The sequence below is a fragment of the Diabrotica undecimpunctata genome, chromosome 6 (assembly GCF_040954645.1).
Source record: "Diabrotica undecimpunctata isolate CICGRU chromosome 6, icDiaUnde3, whole genome shotgun sequence".
NCBI lineage: Eukaryota > Metazoa > Arthropoda > Insecta > Coleoptera > Chrysomelidae > Diabrotica > Diabrotica undecimpunctata.
The window spans coordinates 85,530,785-85,550,943 of record NC_092808.1 but is presented as its reverse complement, the minus strand read 5'-3'; the positions used below and the strand labels follow the sequence as shown (position 1 = coordinate 85,550,943).

General features: G+C 33.0%; 1 protein-coding gene across 1 annotated transcript in view; it reads left to right on the top strand.

Moving 5' to 3' along the window:
* The window catches only part of tadr (torn and diminished rhabdomeres), a 179,301-nt gene extending 168,798 nt beyond the window's left edge, over nucleotides 1-10,503 (top strand). The window contains exons 11-12 of the mRNA XM_072534843.1: nucleotides 650-835; nucleotides 3,812-10,503. Coding sequence (XP_072390944.1) covers nucleotides 650-835; nucleotides 3,812-3,981 — 356 coding nt within the window. The 3' untranslated portion in view covers nucleotides 3,982-10,503. The remainder of the gene's footprint in view (nucleotides 1-649; nucleotides 836-3,811) is intronic.
* Nucleotides 10,504-20,159: the final 9,656 nt, after the last annotated feature.

Below are 20,159 nucleotides of genomic sequence, written 5' to 3'. Positions count from 1 at the left end.
TCCTGTAACTATTTTGTTTGTTTGAAATACTTTATTAAAATTGCGCCCTTCCTTTTTTCCAAATTGACCCGGTATATATTTCGGTATAATAAACGTTTTGTTTCCTTTTAATTCCATTGTAATATTTTGTTATGAATGGAAATATTAATAATAAAAATAATTCTTATGCATATGTAGCCGCTTTTAGTTCAATTTTTCTAATAAATTTTTATTTCCTTGTTAATTATATTATCTTTTAATAACCCGTATCGACTAAAAATTTTTAATTTTTTTATTAGAATATACCGTATTTGGTGTAAAATATTAAAATTATATAGTTTTTCATTAGCAGGTTTCAATTATATTTTAATGAGCAATCTAAAAAACTGGTACATTAGCACCTATAATTTCCTGCAAAAAAAAACAAAAAAACCTCCTACTTTAAAAAACCTCTTTTGGCACATAAGGGCTATTAAAATTAGACCGACGATTTACTACATTCATATTTTTATTCTTTTATCCGCACCAATTGTGATCCATAAAACCTCTTTAATAGACTAGTTAAATCGAAGTGAGTGTGCTGATACGCTTTGCATCGACCTATATGACCTACTAATTTATGTAAAATCCGTTCATAATGATAATATGCTTAATATATTTTTGATTTCAGGTCTGATTATATCTAGTTTGGTAATAACTGTAATGCCTCAGAATACTACAGACAAATCAAAAGAAGCAATTTTGCCGTCCATTATATTTCCCTTATGTAATATTGTTTCCATGGCTTTTAGTATTAGTCTTGCCTCTACTATATTTGCCGATATTTGGCAGGGAATAGTATTTTGGTCCCTAGCAGGTGAGTACTAGTATTAGTATCAGATTAATAATACAGGTTTTTTTTCTATTTTTTTTTTAATGTTAATAAAAAACGCCCATTAGATTAAAAAAAATTGTTTTTAATAAAGGTCATTTAATCTTTTCCATGCAATTTATTTAATAGTTTAGTAACTCATTTGGATTTTCAATCCTGGAAATCGATTTTATGAAGTTTTATCGTACCGACCCAGTTCATTACTTACTGTTATTTCAAAATTACGAAAAATTATTTCTTAAGAGCCAATCCAATAATAGAAAATAAAGAGTTGATTTTCTCCCATTCTAAAATAGATAAAGTTCATTACATCACAAACATTATCGATAAAGATTTGAGATTAAAAAAATTTGTTCCACTATCTTCCTGGATGTGGTACAGACTTTCAATAAACTGTGGCATATAGATTGGAGACGTTTCTAGAACAATATTTTCAAATTTTAAAGTCTTATTTGACATAATTTAAAATAAAGGAAGAGGAATCAAATCCTGGCTAAAAACAAATTAATTTAGAAGTACGTCAAGGTACTGTACTAGATCCAGTACTTTCCCTATTGTACACTATTCCTAAAGTTCTAAATTATACAATGGCTACGTTCGCTAATAACACGTCAGTTATGGCAGTATGAGTTATTTATGCAAAACCTGCTGAAATTTAAAGATGGTGTGAAAAGTTAAATGAAACGAAACCTATTCATATAAACTTCATACATAAAGAAGATCTATCAGTATAAGTTATTTTCTGATTCCTTATGCAAAAACAGTCAAGTATCTGGGCATGAAAATTAATGTGAGACTCCGCTAGAAAATGTCAAAAAGAAACGAATAGAACTTTAAATTAAATATAAAAAGATGAACTGGCTACTGAGCCCAAATTCAAAGTTAACAACAGATAATAAGCTGCTTATTAAGCTTTGGGGCTATACCAGGAAGATCAACATAGAAATTATACAGAGATTTTAAAACAAGGTACCAAGGAACATCATTGATGCTGAGTGACATATATCGCTACCTTCAAACAACGTATAAAATTGTCAGTATTCACGAACAACAGCTGCTTCAACATGCCAATAGTAAGGCCATCCAGCTCTTGGACAATATTTTTATAGTAAGAAGGCTCAGAAGGACAATGCCTTTGGGTTAGTAAAATAAGTAACAATACAAAGCGGAATAGTGTACGAAAAATATGTTAAAAATTAGTTAATGTAGACAAATTATATAAACCCAAGGCAAACTAGCTACTGATTTAGTTTTAGGAACAAATTTAATTCACTTAGATTAGAACAAAATGACTCATTGATCTAACTTCGATCGTATTGTAATTACTAGATAATAAATTTTTTAAATACAAGTTATACTGAAAAATATTTCCGTAGGCCCCAGTATTCTTTTAAAAGGGTGCTAATACTGGCAATATCCGTACAAAAACGGCGAACAAAACAATTTTATAACACAATTTATTAAATAACTGAGTTATGCAAAACAGAAAACACTGTTAACAGCGTTACATCTGACTACATGCAAAATCTCTAGTTGCTGGTTATATCAGGACAAGAGAGCTTCTACTGATACCAACTTATTTACAATTTCTTTGGCACAATATACGTACAAACATTAGGAAACTGTTATACCTACCATAAATAAATAGTCAAAGAAGGTTCGAATGAAGTTACTTTATTTCTTATGGCCTATATTAATACTGCGATACCTAGCCATATAAAGCATCTTTGTCGTTTCTCAGACAGCTCTGCCAGTCAGAACCGTGATCATACATTGATAAGACTTATGTTTTTTTTAGTAAAGACTAAACACTTTGCTAGTATTATTCAATATTTCCCATATCATGGTTATCTATTTTTACCTAATAATAGAAATTTGATCACCATAAAAAGAATTAGTGGAAAAGACAATCAAAATTACAAACCAACACAATACACAAAAATGGGACAGTGTACCTATTATTCTGATAATAACAACTCCAAACACAGGCTGGGAGTTGGCACTTTGGTTGATAAGAATTCTCAAAAAGTTGTTTGGAACTTTATTTCCTACTCTAATCAAGTATTGAAGCTGTCTCTCAACTCTCAGTTAGAACGTAAAATAAATATAATTCAAGTATGTACAACTAGCATACAACGATGAAAACAACATAGGGGTCTTTTATGAATCAAGTGGCAATGTCTAAAATCTAGCTAAAAGCTGTGATGTAAATATTATACTGGCCGATTTAAACGATAAAGTGGGCTAAGGAAAAGTAAAAAATTGTCAAGGGCGACATAAACTCGATGAGAGGAATGATTGTAGCTATTCACTGGTGTATTTGTGCACCGAACTCATAATTGCAAATACCTTGTTCAAACTTCCTAAACGTATATTTTACACATGGCGGTCACTTGCTTACAATAACAACAAAATAGTCATAAATAAAATAGACTATATTATTTATAAATTATTTATTATCATCCAAACTTGATCCAGGAGTGGACATATCTTCCGATCACTAACTCCGAAAACTCCAACATGCCCTTTTGTTAGATAAATGAAAAACCCTCAAACTACTTGGAAAAAAAAGAAAATTTTTGTAGACAGTATGAGAGTAGAAATTCTTGAGCTAAGAACTAAGGAAACACAAAGCAAAAGACCTGAATAAACAGAAGTTCAGAAAAACAAACATCAGAAAGAAAATTCTAGAGACAAAAGAGAGATGACTCTCCGACGGATTCAAGGAAATAGAAGTTCTCGATAAAAAATATAATTAGGACTCGGACCAGTTCGTTATATATGAGTTGATTTCACATTTCACTACAAAAATAGTTTTTTGTTAATAACTCTAGACTACAATTTCTGACTCTTGTTTTTTTAATTGACCAATTCATTATGTTATAGTTACATTTAAACATAATACTCGTATATTTTTTATCGTAAGTTTTTATATAATCTCTATTTTGTAAATGATTTTAGGATTATTATTATTTTGGAGATGTGATTGCTGTACCTGCGAAGGTCTCTTTAGAAGTCCAAAAGTTCACAGTCAAGTTAACATAACGCCCAATACATCGATGGCCGTCGAATGCAACTTTAAGGAACGCATACCTGTACCTGTGACGGACACCATCTACATAACCAGATGACATGACGATTTCTTGGATGATGAGTTACTTATCTCTGATTCCGAGGAAGATATTTGAAACATGTTTGAGTTATGTAAGGTAGTAGGCGATTCGTAGCCTGATAGTATGCTAATTTATGAGTTTTTCATCTAAATGTTGAATGTTAGCGCACTGAGCAAAAACAATGTTACGGAAATGTTTATTTTTCAGGTGTAAAGATCCTGTAAAATACTATACAAGTTTTCTTTGACAATAAACGTAAAAACTTTGAAAAATCAAATACCTGTCCAAAGTAAATAAATAAAGATGTGTCTATAAAGTAACGTATTTACCTAATTTATAGAATTCTCGTGGCGTTTATAATATATAGGTATTTTCTAATAATTCAGCAGGTTATCTGCATAATGCCATCAGAAATACAGTCTATAGAATACAATATTTTAAAATTCATTCCTTTATGTCTAGATTTGGCCAAATTGTGATTCAAAGTGATAAGGAATATTGAGAACAAAAGATATATCGCTTTTACTAGTTTTGTTAATAGTTTATTGCAAAGCCATCTGCTATCAGACTTTTCAATCTTCTTGGTATGGACAAAATTAAATGTCTCATATCACATGTATCTAAACCAAGCTTTTTTAACAACATTCCATGATTTACCAGGATTAGTTTTACTAATATATTTTGACTACAAACTTCACAGCTTCATAGAATGAAACCCAATAGATTTTCAATGGGGTTCAACACAGAACTTTCTGCTGGCCGTGACATATTTAAGGATCATTAACGCTTATTTACGACCAAACATTTACAGAAAACCGCCAAATACCCTGGGCAACAAACAAAAGTAATGTTTTGTCGCAAAAGTTTTATTGACTGAGTTCTTTTTACAATAAATTAAAACATGATAATCGGTTTTTTCTATCACTTACATTTTTGTTCTGACAGTCGAACATAAATATCACATTTCTTTAGCTATTTACAGCTATACGGATATGGGTTTACTACATTAAAAGCTGGTGTTGGGAGATTTTGTTGAGTATTTTGATTCTGGCACATCTCTTTTAAGTATCAGGCAGTAGTCAGCCAGCATTCTCGGGCCCCATTTTCCTTAATATCGTTTTTGCATACTTGAAATACCTTGATGAAAACGTTCTCTATAACGATTACTAACATCTCCAAGATTTTGTGGGAAAAGTATAGATTAAAGGAACGGATTTTAAGAGATATGTTGCAGCCTAAATCAATGTAGACTTTCAGTAGATTGTTGATATACTCATTGTGCTTATCATCATTGTAGTTTCCCAAAAAACCCATTTTTAAAAACAGGTGCATGCATTAAGTCTGCTTTTAAAATTGTACAAAGATGCCATCTTTGATTTTTGCATCACTTAGTCTAGGAAGCTTTTCTTTTAAGTACAATAAATTTTTCTCTTCTTCGTTCATTCTTGTCTATAACTTTGACAAAGTTTTTCATCAATCCTAACTTGATATGCAGTGGTGGCGGGTATAGTTTGTTAGGATCAACCAAAGCTGTCTTTTTAACATTTTTCTTATCAGATTCAGGGAAATTTCGCTTAGGCCATGATTTCTTTTTATAATAGCTTTTGCGATCTCGGCTGTTAAATTTACATGGGAAGTATCAAAACTTTGTATACCCCGACTGCCATCCAAGTAACATAGCTATTAATTTAAAGATTTCTACATAAGTTGCATCTATATCTACCATATTCGATATTTTATAAAAGCAGTTTAATATTGCCACATGTATCTTTCATGTTTGTAGAATGAGCCGACGGAACTAAAGGGAATTGGTTACCGTTGTGCAATAGAACAGCCTAAAGAGTAACTTTGGATGAGTCTGTAAATAAACGCTATTCTTCTGGTGTATGCTCATTACCTAAAGTGTTCATTACTACTGAAATATTGATACAATACACTAAATCTCTTTCTCAAGAGAAAAAAATCCTGAAAACCCTCTTGTCTGTTTCAAAAGTAACATAACTTAGGACTTTTACCAAGTAACTTCCAACCCTTAAGGCGGGACCCGAATTGTTTCCTTATTTATTTTTTTTAAATTCCCGAACAAAATCATTGGGGTCACCTTAAATTAATAAATGAAGCTCATTAGTTACCAAAACTAAGATCTTATATATTATCAGCATTGTCTTCCCGAACCGGTTTAGGATTTATACTATCACTAATTTCTATGGATATTGATGCAGGTGGTATTGGTAGCTCTTGACTATGCATAAACAAGTCGGATCGCTGAAGGCAAGTTGGGATTATTTTAAAGCAAGTTTTGACTTACTTGTTATCCCTGTTGGCCAATCCAGTTAACAGTCTACATCATGTTACACAACATATGTAAAGGGCTCAATTTTTGTCCTGGTCGCCCACATTATAGCCAAAATAAAGTTCATAACACGTTTTAATCAAAGAAGAAAAATTTCTTCTTTTCCGGTAACTCACCATACATATAACAAAACGTGTCCGGATGGTTTAGACATCTGCGAGGTATGTTAAACTATCCACATAATACACAATAAAAGTACTATGACTTAAATGAAGCTTATTGTTTGGGAGACCACACAACACTGTCAACACTGACTGAGTCTAAGTCAACAAGTGCGGGCATGTCGCGACGTGACCTTGTACGCGGGCAGACAGGCAAGGCTCCTTATCATAACATTGAATGTACATTTATATACATATTATATGACACTTAAATATAATTTAAGAGAAAGTTATTTCTTTGGGTAAAGTAATATTTTAAACATACTCAAAAGATCTGTTTTCCAGTGATAGTAGTAGTACACAATGTAAAATTCGTCGAGTTTTATAGGACGATAATTACGTAGCCTTCCGCTGTGCTGTAGGAAGTTTGGAACGTTATTTCATAGGAAAACACCATATTGTTCTAAAATTCTTCCCCATGAATTAAAAATTCATTATCAAATCGACTTAACACTTGCCTGCGTTTATTTTCTACAGTTTAAAAAAAATAAGCACACAACACAACGGTTTTTTAAAAACAGCTACAAATTCATTAAAGACTTTTCCTATACCTAAAGGTCTTCGGCAATCTTTGATTTTTTAACATCACTTTTTAATGTATAAGATGACACTCTTGCTACATTTATTTTAGCAGCCACTTCAATTAGACCAATTGTCTTTCAATTTTGCTATAGTTTTCGCCTTTTGAGTCTTAGTGTAATGGTGAACTATTTGTAAAAAGTCCTCGTAAAAAATGTTTGAAAATAATTTGATCATAAGAGGTATCAAATTTAAAGGTAATGAAATACTCGTGCAATATCTAAGTAACCCCATATGTTCGATTGTTCGATTGTGAAGATAATTAAAAGCTCTTATAATTAGGTATTATTTCCATATAACGTTATACCTACTATAAAATCCACTTGTACAACTTATTTCTACAGTTGAAGAAATAAAACTTATTATCTCTAACATTAAAATAAATGAAAAAATTTTAGCTAAAAAAGGCGTAACTTGGTAGTTAAAACATTTGTGACAAGTGCGAATAAAATGCTGATATTATTGTTTTACTACTCCATGTAGTCAACGTAGGTAAGTGAAAGATAAATGTCAGGCACTGCACACAAGAACCCGTAGAAGCCACAGTTTAAAATTTTTCTTAAACATGTATGTTTAAATTAACACATGTTACCAAAAAACACTTTTGGTTTAAATAAGTGTATGAAATTTCTGATGGTTAAACATATATGTAGTGTCTCTTAGTAATGATAACAAAGGAAACTGGAAGTCCATGTAAAATTCCATAAAAAAGCAATAACTATAGTAACTTGGATTTTAAAAACTATATTACCAAAAAGCAATATTTGCATATCAAAATATTATTTTTAAAACCTAATTAAGAAAAGTCAATAATACGAGGACAATTTGCATAGCCAATAGAGGAGGATGGGGCATTGTAAACCTTCTAAGAAAGATATGCACATATAGTTAAACCAGAAATATTTTTTTTTGTTTAATTGATTAGGAATGTTCATTAAATTAAATATTTAACGGTCATTTAGTTGCAGTTAAAACTAAATTTATTTAACGTTTTTGCAGCAAAAAATGACAACTAACTATATGCCAAAAGTTCACATTGCCCCATAGGGTGGGGTAACGCGAACTACTAAGGAAAATAAAACTATTTCATTCCCCAATGACTATGTTTTGCAAATAAAATGAAAAAGTAATTTGTTATTGAAAAAACTTAGAAAACCTATAAGGGAATATTAGTAAAAGTAGATATATTACTTCTCAATATACTTATTGAGAAATACAGAATTCACACTAAAATTCTTCTGGATCTAATCTTGCACACGCTTCATGAGCCCTTTTCAGATAGACCGAGCAACGTACCCATCCTTCTTCATCGGCTAATGAGGAGAACCACTCGTTACAGTAGAAATATTTAACATCTTCATCATTGCTTTTATCAAGTACCTGATGGTTACATTTATTTTTTTTTTTCCCTTACCATCTTTGGAAGGACAAACTTTTATTTTTATCAATTCTTTCACTATCTTCGTGTTCATTATCATTAATTTTTTTTTAGCTTTTTTTTCATTATTTCCTTTTGCTACTTTATGTTTATTTCAAGTTCTAATTCTAGCTTACACAGACTAGATGTCAGTACAGCTGTTTTACCTTTTTTTGGATTTCCTCTTTGGTTCCATTAATTTACTTTTCCTTGGCAGAGGACGAGTGTCTTTAGGGCTATTTGCTCCAAATAAAGTTGTCTACTATATTGTCTACAGGAGAAGCTGTCAACTGATAATCGTTACCGGTATGAAGCTTTGCAGTTGAAGTTAAAGTAATTGCCTCAACTTGACTTGGCTGATTCTCTGCAGTTGAAGTTAAGAAATCGGCTCATCTTGACTTGGCAGTAGTAGAGTATTATTCTATAAATCCCTTTCAGTCGGAACAGATGGTGCAAAATCTAGGTCTAAAAATATATTGGGATCTTAAGGAACTATCACACATTTTTTAAAAGCGTTAATAGCAGTCAAAGGTGTTGCAGCTTATAAGGAAGCCTCACCAAAAATTTTAGAGATTTGGAAATAAGGTATTACTCTGCTTGGGTTAATGTCATATCATAATATCGTGCCAAGGCGCCATGAAACTCACATCGGTTGGCTGCATTTGATGGGTGAAATGTGAAGGCAAACAAATGATATGTACATGTTTCTTCCTAGCCAAATAAATTACTTCTGTTTTTTGTATGACTGCTGTGTCCATCCAAAATTATTAAGATCAGATCGTCTTTACTTGATTTCGCTTGTTAAACAAAATGTTAAAACCATATTAAAAAGATTATAGTATTTATCACGCCACTATCGCTACAGGCGAATATTGAACCTGGAGGAACCATCTTGGAGTTCGACTTTTATTTTCTTCCTTGCAACGATTAACATCGGCGGTATAAAGATTTCTGATGATGATACGTAAAACAACGGCTGTTGTTATTCCCTTTTTTTATCAGTAGAAGTCAACCGTCCAACTTGTTTCCGTCCTTTATGCACAAAGATTTTACTATTACATTTGGGGACTGTACCTAGACCTGTTTCGTTACAGTTAAAAACACGCGTTGGATTGATATGTTTAGAATCCAAAGTAGCTTTATACAGATAAAAAAATTGTTTAACATTGTAACGATTAAAAGCTTCAGCCCTTAAAGCAGATGTTAATTCGGGTTTACTTAATGAAAGCCTTGGGTGCCGTTTTCGAAATCCGTATGCCCAATCTAAACCTGCATGTTTCTTTGTTTTGTTGTATGGATGGTCTGTTTAATTTTTTTCAACTAACTGGGAAGCTAGGTGACGAAGATCAGGCAAAGTAATTCCGTATTAACGTTTCTTCATATCTCAGATGTAATTAATTCTTCCTGTTCCTTGATAAAAACCGTTTTACAAAAACCAAAACACTTTTCATCGGGAGAAATAATTGTTGTTATTTGTTTCTTTGCATGTGCGAATTAACGTAGCTTCCGGAATATCAAAAATTTTACTAACTAACAAGAGACCAGGATTGTTGGTCAATTTTCATCACATAATTTCGTTCTATTCCTTACAGCAAAAGAAGAGTATAATTGAAAAAGTGTCAAAAAAATATAATGGGGCATTGTGAACTACTCCTAGTCCATGTTGCCCCATGCGTAGTACACATTCAAAATATGGAAATTTACGTACAATTTCATAACGTACCAAAAGACAAATCGTTTTGCCAATGCTTTTTAATGACGACTTCGTTTATGTTAAATGTGACAGCAAATGCTTAAAAATAAGTAAGATTGTTTTGCTTAGTGCCCCATTATAAATTTGCTAGAAACCAAGGGCTTTACCGAATCGCCTATTAAGAGCAGTTGTTGAAGTTAAAATGTGATGTGTTTTATATACCTAACAGTAGTTTCACATTTAATAAGTAATAATTAAACTTGTTAATAAATTATTGAAATATAATACTTAATGATATATTTATCTTTTGTGAAATAAAGTTTGCTTTATTTTTCAATTGTGTACCTATTATTGCACCCTAAAAAACGTTACTTTGCAGTAGAGATTGTAGATAAAGGAGTTGACCTCACGGACATTTCCATAAAACTGTCTGAAAAAAAATATTTTGAGTACACCCTATATCTATATTTTTTTGGGTTACGGAAAAGTTTTAATATTCAGTTAAAACTTGGTCCTCAAGTTTTCATCGGATGTGGGGAACATCACCAAATTTAAATAATTAAGTACTACATTTTACTTCTTATAATTGTTAGTATACAGAGCGCGGCTAAATTATACATATTTTTTTGTTTATTTTACACAAAAATCCTAAAATAGTTCGATTTTTATATTTAAAGCTAATTACATGCGCCAGTTGGTTGTTGAGATGGAATGCACATACTTGGGTTTTAGTAGGGTTTTGCTTTAATGAGTTTTATTTGTAGCAAGTTGACATCATGTTTAAAGCCTCTTCCATTGTCGACTCTACTTGTGTGAGTGTTTTTTCCTTTACGGCTATACCAAGGTCATCAGCGTAGACAAAACTCTCAGTCTGAGGGTGTATTGGTTGGTTGTTGGTGTAGATGTTAAATAAGGACGGCGCCAGAACGCTTCCTTGAGGTAGGCCATTTTTTTTGGTTCTCCTTTTTTTTCCTGGATGTGGTTTAAAATGAGGCGTTCATACAATTTATACAAATGGCATAGCAGGGATATCGGACGGTAGCTACTCGGTAGTTCAGGGTCTTTCCCAGGTTTCAGAAGGGCTACTACTTTTGATTTACGCCACATTTTTGGAATCTGGTAGGTAGAGCGACAGATGTTAAATAGATCGAGCATCCATTGTCTTGCTTTTTGCCCGAGGTATTTTATCTGCTATGTTAGGATTTCGTCCACTCCAGGTGATTTTCCATTTTTCATACAGTCAATACCATTTTTGAGCTCTTCGATGGTAAATGGGTTTCGCAAGAGAGTTGTTTCCTGGTCTTGTGTTCTTATAATCTTTGGCGTTTTGTAACGATTGTTTGTTTTGCCATTCAGAATCAGTTGGTGGGCTATCTGATTTGGCGTTATTGCACATAGCTCTTTCATCTCTGTGGGATCACCATTAAGTTTTTTGATCATATTCCAAGCCTGCTTACTCATCATCATCATATAACGGAGGTCCTACGGCGATTGCCGCTTCCCGCATTTCAGCCTCCATCTTTTCCTATCGCTCCAATCTCCCTCTTCTAAGCCTCTAGATTGCATTGTTTTTGTAATTTCTCTTCTCCAGAAATTTGGTGGTATTCCCCTTTTCCTTCTTTCTGGCGGAACATACATTAAGGCTTTCTTTGGCCACCGCTCCTCCTCCATTCTCATCACGTGACCATACCATTGTAATTGCCTTCCTTGTATTCTATCTGAAAGAGTATCTCTAATTCCTGTACGGTTTCGTATTTCCTCATTCCTGATTCTTTCCATTCTCGATACTCGACATGACCTTCTAAGATAATCCATTTCCACAACGTCTACTTTGTCTCGTTCATTCTTTGTCATCGTCCAACATTCGGCACCATATGTGGTAATTGGTTCTACAGTTGCTCTGTATACGCGAAGTTTGGTATGCATCTTTATTTTATTAGACCACAGTAATGAATTCAGTATTCGGATGCATTTTTTCCCTTGGGTTATTCGGTTTTGTACATCTATCTTAACTCTGCCATCTGCTGATATGATGCTTCCTAGATATTTATACTGGTTGCAGCCTTTTATGACTGCGTTTTCAAGCCTCAGATCTGTGGTATTTCCCCCAATTTTTAAATATTCTGTTTTGCTTATGTTTACAGTAAGCCCCCATTTGGCATATTCCTCAAATATATATATCGATTCATATAATTTATATCTTCCTCATCGGTTGCAACCACCACCTGATCATCTGCAAACAACAATGTATACAGAGTTTCTTGTCCCACTTCGATGCCCATAAATCTACATTTATTTCTCCAATTCCTGAATGCTTCTTGGACGTATATTTTAAAGAGTGTCGGTGACAAACAGCATCCTTGCTTTAGGCCTTTAGTGACTTTAAATTCATTAGAGGTTCTGGTTCCAATTTTTACACAACTAACTGCATTTTCGTACAATTTATATATCGCTCGGATATACGTCGAATCTAATCCGGAGCTTTTGAGGACCTCAAACATTTTCTTTAACGGGACACTATCATATGCTTTCTCAAGGTCTATAAATACCAAATGGGTCTCTCTACTTCTTTCGACACGCTTTTCAATTATTTGTCGTAGGATAAATATATTATCAAGGCAGGATCTCCTGGTACGAAAGCCGCTTTGTTCTTCAATATCTTGTATCTGTCTTTCAACCCTCTTTTTTAATATTCTGCCGTACAACCGGCACACAGAGCTCGTCACACTAATACCTCTATAATTGGAACAGTCGCTTTTATTCCCTCTCTTATATATGGAGCTTATATAAGATTTATTTCAATCTTTAGGAATTTCCTGGTCTCCACACATACATTTATTGAAAAGGTCTACTATTAATTCTAAAAGTGTAGTCCGCCCATATTTAACCAGCTCTATGGGAACGTCTCCAGGCCATGCGGCTTTTCCGTTTTTAACCTCTTTTAAGGTTTCCGTCAATTCAGATAATGTTATTATAGGGATTTCCTGTCTTTCGTCTCTGTTGTCTATTAATTCCCTTATCTTTTCCCATCTGTACTCTACTCTATCCTCTTTCAGCAGTTTCGTATAATATTCTTCCCATTCATTTACTCCTGCTTACTACTGTGCGTCATATTCATTTTACTTAAAGTCTCGCTCAACGTCAACAACCGTTGTTGTCTGGAGGCACTTAGTGTTTGCTGCAGTCTCTCCCCTATCTCTGCCGTAACATCGCTAAATGGGTCTTTACTATATTCTTCGGTGTACTTTGTCATAATTTCTTTTGCTTCATCGTTCAGACCAGATACGTAATGTTGTTGACATCCTCTGGGTATGTGTTTACATGATAACATTACATTACATCTTATAGTAAAAAAAGACAAAGCTAAAGAAACTTACAATATACAAAAAAACACAACAGCAATTAATCGACCTCGATAAAAATCAAGGTACCTACCTAATGTCAATTAAAATATCAGTTGACGTTTTGCCAGATGCACCAAATTTCAAGTAAATAAGTTTTAGAAGTAATTATATATTGTTGTGAATATACAGAGCGCAGCTAAATTATACATATTTTTTTTGTTTATTTTACACAGAAATCCTGGAACAGGTCGATTTTTATATTTAAAGCTGATTCTTTGTGCGCAAATAATGACGTCACTAGTTTTGACACGTTGACGTAATCGTTGATTTTTAAATGTTTGTATTGTAATACCTAATTTGAAAAGTCTCCTTAATACTGCAGTCAGTAATGGCATATTTCGTCAATTAATATTTCTACAAAGTAAACACAAATTTATTTATTTTTTTTTAATTTAAGAATTTTCTACTACTGTTAAAAATTATTAACAATAAGCTGTTGTAATTTAACATTTTAGTGGACACATCTGTTAATAAAATTTATCTTATAGTAAAAAAAAGACAAAGCTAAAGAAATTTACAATAGACACAAAAACACAACAGCAATTAATCGACCTCGATAAAAATCAAGGTACCTACCTAACGTCAATTAAAATATCAGTTGACGTTTTGCCAGATATACCAAGTTTCAAGTAAACAAGTTTTAGAAGTAATTTATGCCTACTTTAAGTGAAACCTAACGATAAAAATTTAAATTTTTATAAGTATCCAGACAGATTTATCAGTTTGTCAATAGTCATTAAAATTAAGGAACAAACTGGTCACATTAAAGATCCGTACAAAATTCGGTTACAGCAAGAACTCAACAAAAATGATCCGTATCGGCGTATGCAGTTTTGTGGCATAGTGCAAAATATATGTGTAACGGCAATCCACGTTTTCTTAAAAAAAATTATGTTTTTAAATGAGATTATATTTTGCCTATAGGGTTCAGTCAATCGTCAAACATCAATGTCTAGGCGGAAATAATTAATGTCACAATTATTGGACCTTATGTTTTTAAGTAAATCGTACAGGAGAACGTTATCTGCAATTTCTGCGAGCAGAAGTTTTACCAGTTTTGGCCAATATGTGTCCAAATGCGAACACTCCTAACTTACCAGATGATACAGACTTTTCCTGATTACATGTTTCCTGATTACATTTCGAAACAATACAGTCGTTGTATTATTTACGAATAACGATTTATTTGCATAAACTCCAAACTCTACTGCAATTTCAAGACCGAATTATAGACGAAGTTAATATAATTACTCCGAACGTTATTAGTAATGTACCAACAAGAAGAATGTGTTCGTCGATTTGCTTATTGTGAAGATACCAGTGGAAGGCATTTTAAGCATTAAATTTGTCTGAAACATGTTATGTAATAATATAATTTAACGTTATAGTTCGTTTATTGTAAAATTATTCTCTGATTAAATTAAATTACTTTTTATTTTCCCTGTATAAGCATTGGTTAGTTAAGTAGAATACTGTGGAATACATTATTAAAAGACCTTTCAAGAGCACTACTAACAAGACCAATAAATATTTTAATTTGAAAAATCAACGATTACGTAACCGTCTCAAAACTGGTGACGTCATCGTTTTCGCACATTATTAAAAAATCGACAATTAAAAATAGAAATCGACCTGTTTTAGACTATTTGCGAAATAATGAATTTGTTTAATAATTTAGCCGCGCTCTGTATTAACACAGTGTATTTCTACTTAGGTAACTTCCTTCTGTTCAACAGAAAATCGTCGTAGGTATTTCTCTTGGTGTTAAACCAACTAACAATTTGTTTCTGGACTAAAGGACCGATGGACCGATAAATATTGCATTGAGTTCCGATATCAATACTAAGATTGTGGCTGCAAAGTAGGTTCCTTATTTATACAAAAGTGGCTCGGGTTTGTTCTATGCGGCTTTTAATTTCTACGGTTGGATCAAAACTGACATTGATATTACTGCCGAGATACACGAGGTTCTCTATTCTGTTCAGTACGACATCTCCGACTTTTATACCGTCATCCTATATATAGTTTTCATTTCTAACTGTTATATATTTAGAAATAAAATAGACGGTTTAGGTTTGATTTTGTTACAATTACAATTACAATTACCACCATGAGCTGGTATGCATATTACTGCCTCTTGGCTTCATCGGAGCAAACTTATGGCAAGCTTGCCGAGCAGCTTGCAAGCAGAGCATACTATGAGTTCGCTCTAATAAAGCCAAGCGGTAAAATATGCATATCAGCGAATGATGGTACGATGTAATGAAATCAAACCTAAACCACCATCATCATCATCATCTTTGGCTTGACAATCCTCTGTGGATCCTGGCCTGCTCTAAGATTAGTCGCCATTCTGTTCGGTTTCTGACAACGTGTTGCCATCTTCTGATTTCTAGTAGCCCTAAGTCGGTCTCAACTCCATCTATACACCTAATTCGTGATCGGCATCTGCTTCTTCTTCCTATAGGTGTTGTTGTCGTTAGCTTTTTAGTAATCATGTGGTCAGGGATTCGTATTTTGTGCCCGGCTTATCTAAGTCGCTGATTCATTAAAGTGTTAGTATAATTCGAAATTAAATCTTTTGCGCCATTGCCTTCGATCATTTATAGGTCCAAATATTTTGCAGAGTATCTTACGTTCGAATATTCCCAGAAGTCTCTCATCCTTCTGTATTAAAGTCCATGTTTCCGCTCCGTATGTGAGGACCGGCTTCCAGCTTTCTTTGGATATTTCTTGAGTGGAATAGTTTTTGGAGTCTATAGTATGTCCTATTTGTGAGGTTTATTCGTCTTTTAACTTTTTCACTTGTTTAATTGGCAGTAGTCACTAGCGAGCCAAGGTATTGAAGCTGTCAACACGTTCAAAGATATGACTTCCAAATTCTGTTTCCCGTTTCTCGTTTGCTCTAGGATCCTTAGTAACCAACATGTACTTGGTTTTGTCTTCGTTGATGAGAAGACCGACCTATTTCGTCGCCGTTTGCAATTCTAGAAAATACTGCTCAACATCTCGCTTGCTACGCCCTATTATGTCAATGTCATCAGCGTATGCTAAGATTTGTTTTGATCTATTGTAAATAGAACCACCGTATTTAATTCGTGTGTCTCGGACTGTCATTACCAAGGCAATGTTAAATAGGAGGTAAGCCAGAGCATCGCCGTGACTGAGTCCATCCTTTATCTCAAAGGATCGAGAATTTTCTCCCTGTATATTAACGCTAGCTTTTAAGTTAGACATTGTCATTCTAGTTAATTGAATAAGTTTTTCTGTTATATGTTAAGGTGTGGATTTGGAAAATAAACAGTCGTACTTTACTACTAATATAAGGCTTTATTACCTTTAATATACATACTAATTAACTAACCTAACTCCATGCTTCTTACTACAACTACTACTTGATACTCATTGACATTACGGTCTGTCATGTCAACCCATGATACTATGGGTGCGTTCCACTCACACTTACACCCATATATATATATATATATATATATATATATATATATATATATATATATATATATATATATATATATATATATATATATATATATATATATATATATATATATATATATATGTATATATATATATATATATATATATATATATACTGCGTGTACAATATAAATGTATTATATTCTTAACAGTATACCAAACTCACGCATTGATTGGTATATAACTATTTTCTTGACACTGTTGTATGCGTCCTTGATGTCGACGAATAGGTGACGGGTTTCAATGTTAAATTCTATTGTTTCTCGAGGATCTGTCTTATTAAAAGAATCTGGTCAATTGATGATTTTTCTGGAGTAAATTTGGCCTGGTATTTTCCAACCATGGCAACTGTGTAAACTTGTAGCCTTTCGTAGAGAATATTTGTTAGTATTTTATAAGCAGTTGTTAACAGGGTTATTCCTCTGTAGTTGTCACAGTCAAGCAGATTACCTTTTTCATGTAACGGGCATATCATGCCTTCAGAGCATTCACAGAGCATGGTCTCATTTTGCCAAACAAGAAGTAAAAGTTTATACAGTGCTTGTAGCAGTGCGTCGACACCATTCTTGCAGAGCTCACTACAAATTTGATCAGTTCCTGGTGATTTAATATTTTTAAGCTTTTTATTGGTTTGGACCACCTTTTCAGTGGTATAGTCGGTTCGCTATATTTACGCGCGTTTCGGATTAAAAATTTTATTGTAAGTACCCAGTTTTAATTACCTCCTCTTTGGGGAAATATCAACTGGTCAAATGAAATGAAAAATAATCCATAACTTTTTTTAATTAAATAATAGTGGAAAATCTTTTATATAATTGACAGTATAATAATGAGAATTACTTCATTAATGGAGTCTAATGTGGCTAATATAAACCTAATAATAATTTTATATTACACTTCACACAGAAAATATGGTTTATGTATATCTGTTCCATGGAGAGAATTTCTAATGAAAAATAAAAAAATTTAACTTGCCAACAAAAATGAAAATGAGTCATTATCATCAAAAATATTATAATCGTCATCATCATCACTGGCATCACCATTAATTGTTAATATGATTGGACTTATTTCGTTTATTTTATTTTCACGAGTCCACCAATATTAGTTTCTCGCACTTGAATATACAGTTGCACCACACTTCTAGAGTTACAATTGAAAGTGCCTTTCGCCAAGTTTCCCGAACTGCGTCGTCGCTATAACCGTTAGGCCCAATATGGTTGTCATAATATTGTTTTGCTATTTCCCATATATATTCGATGGGATTAAACTGGCAATGATACGGTGGGAGACGTAAAACTTGATGACCGTAACTTTCAATAATCTGATCCACAACAAAAGGTGTTTGGTTTTACGTGGATATTTGCCAAGCGTAACAATTCTGATTTTAAAATATGTTGTGTAAATGGTATATGTTCCTTTCTCAACCATTCTTTAATTTTATTAACAGTCCAAGAATTCGTTGGACTTTTGTTTAATACTTCAGAATGGTAAGGTGCATTGTCTAAAATAATTACGCTGGGCTCACTTAAACCTGGGAGAAGTATTTCATGTAACCATTTTACAAACATTTCTGTGTTCATATTATCGTGATAGTCACTTGATTTTGATTTAGATGAAAATATTAAATCAGCACCTTCTATAAAACCCGATTTCCCTCCTGCATGTAAAATTATGTGTCGCTTCCCTTCTCCATCAGTATGTTTGATAGACTTTACCTTATTCTTGCCATATTCTCTTGGTTGCACCCCTAGAAAATATCCATGTTTCGTCTAAATATATAAAATTTGCCTTTTCTTCTTTTAATTTAGAATATTTTCTTAGAAAGTTAATTCCTTTATGCACAACAGAACTTCTTTCACAAAGGGCTTTTCTGTTATCCTCCTTTTGAAATTTGAAACCCAAATTATGTATCACTTGCCATAGACTTGTTCTGTCAATTTCGTCAAATTTTCTATCTTTTAATTCCGAGAGAATTGTATTTAAGGTCACATGTTCCTTGTTGGCTCGCATTCGATAAATGGTATTACGAATTTCAAATTTTTTTCCATCTGGAATATCTTTCGTTTTCAATGATAGGCGAGTTTTTCGGTGATCTTCTTTCGGCCGTTCATTATTGCGATTTTGTAATACTCCTCTTAGTTTGGTTTCACTAATTCCTAGAGCATCACATACGTTGTTGAACAGACATTACCGATTTTAAAGGACCGCCATTTTCTTTTTTCATCCGTAAAATACTTATGTACACTACAAATTAGACTATCTACATCTAACACACGTCTAGGCATTTTTAAATATTTCCACCAAACATACAATGTCAACACTGGCAAAGAATCAATTCAACTGCAATATTGTAACAAATTTATACCTACCCTAATGTTATTTTAATGTATTTTAAAATATGACCATTAATGCAGTTTTTACCTAATTTTCTGGGAAGTCGTTTACTGCAACTGGTTATCAATGAGTCATTAGCATAATTTTGTTAATCCGACACCCGCGTAAATATAGCGAACTGACTATAGGTAGTCTCTTGTTTAGGTTGAATAGAATCAAATTATTTCAATCTGATATGGTGTTATCTGCTTCTTCGATATAATGGCTGAAAAATTCAATGCATCGGTTCAAGATTGAGGCCGTATCACTTTTATTCCACTTTTCTTTCTATTTCCTTCTCCATTCTTACAGCTCCTTATTCTTGGCTTAAACCTATTACTCATTTTGTTTACATTTCTGTAGAATTTTCAAGTTTCGTTTTGATTTCATACTTCACTTTTCTTCAAATTGCCTTTTTTTTTCTTCTTTGTAATCTTTTTTCTTCTCTTAGGATCCGGTATTCCTCCTTTGCTCTTTTTGTGCGTCTAGCTTAATTTGTCTTAAGGTATGCTCTATTTTTATTATCTGTTGACTCCTCGTCAAACCATTCGTTTTATCTACCTGGTTTGGATTTCCCCAATATTTATGGTGCCTTCTCAGTTATTATGTCTCTACATTTTAGTCAAAACTCGTCCACATTTTCTCCAGCTTCCAGACTCTCTATTTCCTCACCCATCGGTCTCCTATACTCTCTGGCAACGGTTTCTAAGCGCAG